The sequence below is a fragment of the Diachasma alloeum genome, unplaced genomic scaffold (genome assembly GCF_001412515.2).
Source record: "Diachasma alloeum isolate Michigan unplaced genomic scaffold, Dall2.0 Dall_scaffold_00328, whole genome shotgun sequence".
Classification (NCBI taxonomy): domain Eukaryota; kingdom Metazoa; phylum Arthropoda; class Insecta; order Hymenoptera; family Braconidae; genus Diachasma; species Diachasma alloeum.
This window is the reverse complement of record NW_021680467.1, coordinates 146,055-156,312: the sequence shown is the minus strand read 5'-3', so window position 1 is coordinate 156,312 and position 10,258 is coordinate 146,055. Positions and strand designations below refer to the sequence as shown.

The following is a 10,258-nucleotide window of genomic DNA, read 5'->3' as shown; positions in this document are numbered from 1 at the left end:
TCTGCCACTCTATCCGTCCCCAGAGTGATATCTATGACCTCCTGTCGTCTCCGATCTGTGAAGGTAGGTTGTGACCCCCTATTAAGGATATTTAGACCGGCCCCCATTATGAATTCCTGGAGGCTTTCCCCCCTGCCGTTAATGCCGGTGCTCCCCCATGCTACATGGTGCGAGTTGGCATCACAACCTAGCAGGAGTTCAAGTCCCCTTTCCTTCACATGGTTGCATAGGTCCTTTACTTTTTTCGAAGGAGGTGGTTCAGCCGAGTCATAGGGCATGTAAACTGACCCTACAACCAGGCTCATTTCCTCGCCTTGTCCCAGGCCCAGATCCACTTGTGCCACAGCCAGGTCTCCCTCACTAGCCTGTGAACAGAAGAAAGAGTCTAGTCCTTTAATAACTATACAAGATCTAATTTTTTCATGAGGGTTTACGTGATAGATTCTGCCACAACCACTGAGGCCCTTAATAGCATTGTCCACTATCCATGGTTCCTGGATCATTGCTATGACAGTCTGCATCCCAGCTAACAGCCTGACTAGAGTAGCCGAGGCTGCTTTGCTGTGATGCAAATTTATCTGCACAATGTTCACCCGGGTTGCAGCCATAATGATGACTACTTTCCTTTTCCCTCTATGTACCCTTCTTCTGACTTTCACCACGGTCTTTCGCAAGCAGCTTGACAGTTGCTTTTTGAATCCCGCAGTGCAGTCTGAAGTTGCAGGCTTTCAGAACAGAGAGTGATCGGTCGTCTATCAGCGCAACGAAGTGGGCACTTTTCGCGTCCCTGAGTTTAGTGAGTTTAGTGAAGAGTTTAGTTTTTGCGGAGCGTATTTCTCCAGGCCAGTCATTATCAAGGAGTCCAAGTCCATCTCTAAATATTATAATTATGTTCAAGTATGGAATGATTATATTACATATGACCTTGAATGAACTCCATTGACAATTATTAACCTTTAAAATTATTTCAAATTATTAAACGTTAGAAAATTTCGAATTTGAAAAAATTGAAAAATAATGAAGCGTGTTCATTCAAGGTCATATGTAGCATAATCATCTCATTATTCAACATAATTGTAATATTTGGAGATGGACATGGACCACCTGGGACTGACTGACCTAGAAGAATAAGCTCCTAAAAAAATAAATTCTTCTCCCAAGAAAATGATTCCTTGGCAAAAGTTTTTTTTTTTTCCGAGTGCAGTGCTTCTTGAGCGGTTAATCTGGGTCTTCTNCGTCCCTACTCTCACTGCCCCGAGCGACAACCCACTCTCTGGCCTGCAGTCCTGCATTTTGTTTCTCAAGGAAGCACAGTGCTTCTTGAGCGGTTAGATCTGGGTCTTCCACGTGTAGTACAACCCTGTGCTTCTTGGGAAGCTCCGAGGCTGCGACCACACGTACAGTAAGTCCAGCTATTTTGTTTTCGGGGAAAAGGCTTTTCAGCCAATTTCCCGTTTCCTCATCAGTGCAGTACACCAGTGCCACACCTTCTCTTTCCCAGACACCGTTGAAGGTGGGTGCTTTCACCCCGTCAGGTAGCGCCGGAATGGTCCCCTTCAGGAGTTTCTTCACCTCTGTTACCTCTTCAGTGCCCAGTTTCTGATCCGGATATGACTCCGGCATAACTGCAAACTTGAATGAGCTCGTAGTGTTCTGAGCATATGTGCCCTGATCCTGCGTTCTCATTCTCTTTTCTTTCGGTCTGACTGAGGGGCTTGGCGTGGTACGCTCCGATGGAAGGCGTTTTATTACCTTCCTCACAGCCCCCTCCCCCTTCCCCTCATTGACATTCGCTGCTGCATCCGCCAAGGTTGCAATTGCCCCCGAGGTTTGATGCAGCTTCGCTCTCTTGCGACGCCTTCTCTCGGCTCCACTCAGTCTGACCCGATTCACATCGGTACCAGACTGGTCAGCCTTGTCAGACTTCGTGTGTTCGCCCTCGCTGGCCGCACCCGAAGTTTCTTTTTCAATACTCAGATTTTTTAGATTGGTTTCCATTTTTGGTCCCACGAGTACCGCGGTTAAGCGTTTTCACCTGGTGCATTGCCGCGATTGCCCAGGGCTTGGCTTGTCTCGGGTGGGTTACACCCAAGACTACTCTCAGAGGTCGCCCAGGTTTCTGAGAGGCACTGTTAGCGACACAGCTCCCCTGTGCCACGCATCCTTAGGCACGGTATGGCCGAGGCCATGGCTCACGCCGCTCACACACATGGATTGGGTGGGTTCCTCTTAGCGACCGCGGGCGGCGGTAGTCCTTAAGACCCCCACCGCCCGCGACCGAGCCCCCTCACTAATGACAAAGTGGGAACCCCGTGGAGGGGGAAGAAGGGTTATAAAACGTTTATAAACTATAGGAACTAATATGTATGAACGATTTTAAAATTTTGTTTCACCGATGGTTGCCTCATAATCGACGCCAATATTGGCGATATATCGGTGTCTATGATGGCCCGTGATAACATCCCAACGTTCGGTCGAACATTGGCCGAAGATCGCAACCGATTATCGGGGAACTCGGCGCCGAGTTTGGCCCGATGTTCCGCCACTTTGTATTGCCCTGCATGGGCTTCCCGACTTATTATGCCTCTAAAATCAAAACGTTGAACGTTCAAGAATTTTTATGAAGCTGATGGGTTATTTCTACGTTCCGTTCCGTAAAATGTTTCAATCGTTGGGGAAAAATTACGGAACGACTTGTTGTCTTCACAGCGGTGAGTCGTCAGACTGGTGGTTAATTTTTACGGAAAAATAGTAGAATTTACGTGGCGATTCGTACAATTTCAGTTCCGACTCACACTTTTTATTGAATTTTACTTTGCTCGTGGATTATGTTTCGAAACGTAATTTTTACGTTTTTTTCTGGTAACTTTTATTGAATTTTCCTCTCCGTGTAGGGAGCAAAAAATCCCGGAAATGAGGCGTATTTCCTCTCATTTGAAGGAAACCTTGGGTCTGGAATTCATAAATTTCGTATTTTTAAATCCAAAAATTTAATTTGCTTGAATCAAGAATATTATTTCAGAATGTTGTTAGTATAAGAACACAAAAGTTCTAACTTAAAAAACTCAACCGTTCTTGAGGTGAAAATTTTTGTCATTTGAAATAAGTAAGTTTTCAATTCGGTATTTTACATGTTTTTTCTGAAATTAAGTTTCTTATTCTTATTATGTTGGAAGGGACGAAACCTTGACAATAACTAGGTCCGTAATGAACAAAAATGACCCGAAAAATGAGTTTTTATGAATAACCTCCAGAATTTAGTATTTAATCTCAATGAGAAAATTTATTAGAAACAATTAATTGAAATTAATGTTCGAAATTTAATTGATTGACAATTAATTAATAAAAAATCTTTTGATAAATGTGCATAAATTTCCCATTATTAACTCGTTGTTTTGAGTTGAACTTTACGGTTAATAGTGCGGACGGAAAGATGATTTCGAAAGGATTCACAAGCACGGAAAAAATATACTTAAAATGAGTATAAAATATACTGGATTCAAGTATATTTTATACTCAATTCAAGTATTTTTTGTTTTCAGTGAGGTTTCAAATTTTTATAATTTCAGCAATTTATATTTTTATCCGATTAAAATAAGTTTACAATAAATATAATTTATGACTTACGTGAGAAATGTCGTCGATGGATTAAACTTATTTATTCTTGAAATTTAGATTATTTAAATAATTCAACATTAAAATTATTACACCACATTGTATAATTGATGGGTACAATTGAAGAAAGAATCATGAAAGATTCTATTTATTCATTAAAAGACTTTTTAATTGTTGCTTTGAAATTATGAATCACAAAAGATTCTACTTTTGAAAATAAGTCATACAAGACTTTTTAATCAGAAGTCATGAAAGACTTTCTATTTATTCAAAATATATCTTGAAAAACTTCAATTTCAAAGATGAGTCATATAAGAATATTTGTATGACTTTCAAGTGACATGTATGAATGCTCTGACTGTGGATGCAAGAACGAAATGTCGAAGTAGTAATTTGATCTGGATCTGGCGCTGGACTGTGACTTGAAGGGTTGTGGTCCCTCTTTATATACTGTTTGAGCCTCGTAAGCCAACAGGCTATGATCCCCGGTCAATAAATTTGAGAATTCGTTGCTCATCGGAAATGCGAAAAAGTCATAAATATGTCATTCTTATACATGGCGTTCATAGGAAAATATGAAATTGTCAGGTGGTACTCTGTGTTCTATTTGGCTCTTTCCCGCACCCTCTGAGTGAAACAGGTCTCGCGTAACACGTGATGGCGGAAAATGGCTATATGAAACCTACTTTCGAAGTTCCACTCTCAAGTCCTGCTCTGAATACAACAGTTTTTGGATATCCTGTACCATAAGGAGCCCATAAACTTGTCACTTCTGCTGTCAATCCACGAATTTTATTAGGCGGGGTGACATTTTAATTATGACTTTAATGTCTCCAAATGACCGTTGAAGGATCCGATGTTCATGGACACATGTGGCCTATTCTTTTGGGCGGAGCTATTGAATTGGATGGAAGGGGTAGCTCTTTCTCACCTGAATTAGCCAAAGTAGGGGTAGTATCTATGTGTGATGTCCCCACCAAAAAATTAATTGTAGTGGTTGTTTCGGCTTCGATCAATATCTTGATGAGCGTTCTTTCCGCTTGCTTTATTTCATCATACTTATGTGAATTTCGCCATACTTAATTTGAATTTGAATTGTTTACGTTTTACTAATTGATGGATTTAATTTTTCATAATGATTCTAATTGTACTTTCATTGCAGTAATCAATTCTTATTCATACTTTAATTCTTAATTTTAATCGTTCCTATTCTTTTCAACATAGGTATTCTAATTTATTGATCCATATCTTACATTCTAAGTGTTTACGGGTGTTATCTCTTCGTTTGGTTTTGAACTAAACTGAAGTATTGAATTTTAACAATTTTAATGAAAATACATGATTTGTCCATTTGAACCTTAATATTTGTCATATCTGACCCTCGTAATCCTTATATTTGACTCTTGTGAGTTTTCCTATTTGACTCATGGGACAGATATGTGTTTGTAAAAATGTCGGAATATTGAGTTTCATGATGAAAATTAATTATGAAAAATGTATTTTAATGCATTTTTTGACGGACGTCATATTCTCAATACAATGCGTTTTAGAACCATGAGTTTCTTTTTTAAATCAGTAACTTGTTTCTAAAAACGAGAAATCCTTTTCCACCGTCTTGACATCAAGTTTCCTAGTCAAGAGACATCGCAATATCTTCATTAACCTGTCACCTACCAAAATTAATTAAAATACTACATTTTTTTCATCTGATTATTTTAGTTCAGAATTGTATGGATCTCTTGCTTTTTCTGTAGCCCTTCTTTGCCATTACAAAAAACGTTCACTAATAATTCTCGAAAACGCTGTTCAATGCTGCGTTTACTTAATCCATTTCGTATTACAGTTGGCATGGGCATCATAAAATGCGCGGTTCATCAGTCATTAATATGACTTCCCAATTAGATTTTTTTCATTGAAAATAATGTGGCATTTTGTTTCTGGTGAAATCCTCACTGATACGATCATCGATCTCTAAAAAAATACCATCGAGCAATCCTTTCTGTATTCCCCTCCGTTCAAACCGTATCCGGTTTCATGGGCCCCCATGTGGTAGTTTTTGTTGAAGGGAGTCCCGGCCATTTCTTGTCCCTCGTTACTTGAAATCGTGGGCTCTGATTTCTTGAATAGATACATTCAGGTATAAATAATGGTCTCAAACAGGTTTGATCGTTCATGTGGAGCAATTCGACGCACACATAGAACCTCCATCATTCCCAATCTCAATGGTTTTATAATAAATTTTTTTTTAAATCGAAAATTATTGGATGCGTTTCAGAAGAGTAATATCCAGCAGTTGAAAGAGGAGATTAGGGAAAAATTGCCAGAAAGTCCGCAGGATAATGGTAATGTGAGTCAGACGATTGTTACGGGAACGAATGCAGCGACTTCGGGGACATTGAGACATAGGAAGAATAGGCCAGCGCCTCAGCCACCTCAACGTCCTACTTCACATAATGGTAATGTGGCTCCTGAACAGTTAGAGATTCGGGCGCCTTCGGAGCTGCTTTTTGGAGTTCCAACGACGCTGAAGACGCAGTGGCGACATCAGCCCAAGGCTCTAGTCACTGGCAATGTGCAATACGTTGCCAATGTAAGTCTTTCAATGATTTTATGGACCCATATATTTGTTTTATGTTTATTAACCCTCTTTTGTGAGGAGCGTTTTCACCACTGCAGGCGCTTTCCGTAAGAATTGGCTGTCCCCACTCTATTGCCCAGTTAGTGTCTTAGTCCGACTTTTACAAAAGCGGGTATAGTGTATACGCTGAGGAGGGTTGAATATACATTTGGAGAAAAATATTTGCAACAAAACTTTTACTATACACTATTAGAAATTTTTTGAAATTTGAGAGTGACACTGAATCGAATGTAGGGAAAAAATGGTTATGAAATTTCAAGTTTTAAGTAGAATTCGTGGAAATTCATGAGTTTTCAGTGGGAGTGAGATGGAAATGTCACAACTTGATTGAATTTTCAATGGAACATGAATATTCAATTTTTCGCTGAATTTTCGTGCTTTTTCTGAATTTTCGCAGAATAATTAGAAAGAAAAATTAAGCATTTTATTGATTTCCAGATCATTTCAACTGAAAATCAATGGAATATTTGATTTTTCAATGGCAAGGTTTTTTGAAATTCCAGTGGAACTTGAACACCATAAAAATTTCCGGAATTTGGCACGTAAAATTCAGACAACAATTTTTAACAGTATAGTTTTTGAAGTGTTGAATCCAAATTTCTTGGTACTCCTGAATTTTTACTACCAAAATATTATTATTAATAATTCAAAAATTTTAATGCCCCTTTCGCGGTCATTTTGGATTACCCTTGAAAAGGGTATTTATATATATATACGTCCAAACATGGTGTAAAAATAGTATATTCGAGCTCCCGAGGCCAAGATTAGTTATCCTGTCACAAAAAATTGAAAATTTCAGATTTGACGAATACAATGCATCCATTAATTCGGAAGCAAAAATGAGACAAAATTAGGTTTCGTAAACGTCCCCTGGACGAACGGCGATCACTTAGTCATTATTTTCTGTCATTCCTAAACGATTAAAGAGAGTAGATTAGAAGCTCTTGTTGTTTTGGTCTTGTACAGTACAATGATTTGAATGAATTTCGACTCTGATTCCACAATGAAAAGGATAAAAACAAGTCAGCACCATTTTTCGGGATCGACGCACGAACTATATTTTAATTTCAAAGCTAAGTAATGAGTGGGATCAAAATTGACACCAACATAATCATAATAATCAATAAGATTCGGGGTGAAAAATGAAAATTCACACGGTATAAAAATCTGTCCTAAACGCCCTTATAACCAAAAAATAAATATTTTTGTTGTTTTTTGTATGATAGTACTTGGGTTCCACCGTTGTCAAAGAACTTCGCGGTACAGAATCGACCAAAAAATCTATTCAGAAGCTGAAGAAAACTTGTCGAGATCCAAGGGTCAGTTTAGGCATCACTCTTGCAATTTCTTACAGGGGTGTTCGGTTCCTGGACTCTGTCACAAATGTAAGGAATCTTTTTTCTCCAGTCAATATTCACAACAGATAATTCAGTAATTAGATAGCATTGTGATATAAGTGTCAGAATATGGAAGTGCATGTCATTCAGCCACCGATGAAGGAATTTTTTTAATAAAATTTTGGTCCTCCACACTTGATGAACAGGAACCAATCTGTGACCACGAAATCCGCAACATCCACTGCGCTTGTCAAGATGCAGATGATCTTACTCACTTTGCCTACATCACGAAGGACCATGCGAGTCGTAGCCACTTCTGCCACGTCTTTTGTGTACCAACAATGGTAAAACCTTGTCATATTAATGTGAACAATTTTCCCAGCATTTGGGACACTATATTACAGAGTGAAAAAGTTTCTACTAAAAAAAAACTTTTTTTTTGTAGTTTCAGTAGTTTCTAGAACCATGTTACTGATTTTAAGGTATTTATGGCGTAGTCAGGGGAGTTGAACAAAAGTCAAGAAGTTGATGATTTTTAAAAATACATTCTTCGATCATTTCAAAACCCCTATGTAAAATCCCAGATATCCTAGGAGAATGGGTTAAATAGGATTTTTTCTAAAAAATGCATTTTTGTCATTCCGGCCGTAAGGCACCGATTCGGGGACGCGCAGCGAGTGATATAATCCCACGAGCCAAAAAACACTTATTCCCATGAGTATCGAACGATATTTTTCATCACAATGTATGGAAACGGAACGTTTTAGACACGCTTCGCGTTACTTTTTCACACAGTGTGATGAAAACGTTTTTTTCGGCCTTATGACAAAATAGTCTATTTAACACGGGCTCTTATGGGAATTCGGAAGAAAAATATGTTAAAAATAGAAAAAAAAGTCGCCATTTTTCTGAAGTTTCGCATTTGGGTAGAGTTTTCATGGAGGACCATAAAAAAAATGATCCAAGTGGCATAGGGGAATCCTTCAGAAGGAATAATTAAAAAATTCATAAAAAATAGGAATCCTGCGTGTGCAACTTGGAATAGCGAGAGCGTCGAGGTTATAAATCATGGAAAGGTAAGCGCGACAAATACGACTGGAGTTGCGATGATATATTTCGCAATGGGAAGGAATATAACAGCTGAATGAATCAGTGCTGTCAACTTGTCCCTTAAACGGCACGACGTTGTCACTTTTTCTGTCCGTATTAATTATTTTCCAATTATCCAAAACACAAGCTAGAAAAATAGAAGAAGACTTGAAATATATGGAAAAAATATAAAAGTTATTAAAAAAATATTTCACACACAAAAATGGTCGAAAAGTGGTTTATTTTAAGTAGAAACGGGTCCAGCCGACATCGGTTTAAACCAAACCGAAAAATTGACTTGAATCAAACCGAAAAACGGAGTGATTCACCCAAAAATTCTGCCTGTTTCAGGTAGTATATAGCGACTTGATTCTAGTTGATTTTTCGGTCTGATGCAAGTCGATATTTCGGTTTGATTCAAGTCGATTTTTCGGTGTGATTCAGACCGATTTTCGGTTTGGTTCACACGGAGAAAAAAAGTGGATTAACTTTAGAAAAAAGTTTCGAAATTTCAGAAACGGTGGTATCTAACCTGCAGGTTTCTACAATCTAGAAACTTTTTTCTACGTTTTAGAAAAAAATTGTTTAAAATTACCGATCCAAATTGGGATCAATTTTAAACTAAAATATACTTAATTTTAGAAGAAATATTTTCTAAAATCTAGAAAATTTTTTTAATTTTCGGGGTGGAATTTTGCAAAAAGAGGGGCAGGGGGAGGAGGGCTTGTAAAGAAGCGGGTTTTGCAGGGGTGTTTTATGACAGGGTGGGTTATCGTTGGGGTTTTTCAAAAATATCTAAGAAACTAAGGGAGATAGGGAATTTTTACTGAAAAAGTGGGATGGAGGGTTCTCATTTTTTTTTCAATTTAGAAAATTTCGAAGATTTCAAAAATTTCAAAAATTTTAAAAATTTCCAATGCATTTTGAAAATTTTGAAAATTTGTAACTTGGACAAATTGAAAAAAAAAAAGAGAACCCCCCCTCACTTTTTCAGTAAAAAATCGCTATCTTCCTTAGTTTTGGAGATATTTTTGAAAAACTCGCCAACTTAATTTTTTTGGTTGTAAATTCTCAATTCACAACCCTCTCCCCTCCCCCTCTTCGCAAAATCCTCTCACGGCACATCTGAAATTCCCGATATTTCGGCACCCCTCCTTATGTATGGAGCACTTACGCCCTGTAAATACCTCGACCGGAATTTTTTAGTTCTATCTGAAAATTTTCTAAAAGTACGAAAAATTCAGCATTGGTTTTAGAAAATATTAGTTCTTAAAAAGAATCCCCAAATTGATTAATTTTTATGATCCCACCAAGGATAAAGCTTAAGAACAGGAGTTTCTAAAAGCTAGAAATTAGTTTCTAAAGCTAATAGACTTTTTTTCTCTGTGTGAATTTTTCTTAATTTTAGAAAATTTTCAGATTAAACTGAAGAAATGCGGCCGAGATTAAAAATTGGGGGCTATACATTGAGAATTCAATACAACCCTCCGCACCCCAATTTTTTAGTAAAAATTCGCCATCTGCCTTAGTTTCGGAGATAACTCACCGACAAGCTAAGTCGACTACGGGAGGGGGGGGG

At 38.0% G+C, this 10,258-nt stretch overlaps 1 protein-coding gene across 1 annotated transcript in view; it reads left to right on the top strand.

Annotated features, from left to right (window-relative positions):
* The window catches only part of LOC107040374 (ankyrin repeat and SAM domain-containing protein 1A), a gene marked incomplete at its 5' end in the record, with an annotated part of 112,258 nt that overhangs the window by 96,554 nt on the left and 5,446 nt on the right, over nucleotides 1-10,258 (top strand). Inside the window, 3 exons of the mRNA XM_015260448.1 lie at nucleotides 5,891-6,205; nucleotides 7,480-7,638; nucleotides 7,797-7,934. Coding sequence (XP_015115934.1) covers nucleotides 5,891-6,205; nucleotides 7,480-7,638; nucleotides 7,797-7,934 — 612 coding nt within the window. The remainder of the gene's footprint in view (nucleotides 1-5,890; nucleotides 6,206-7,479; nucleotides 7,639-7,796; nucleotides 7,935-10,258) is intronic.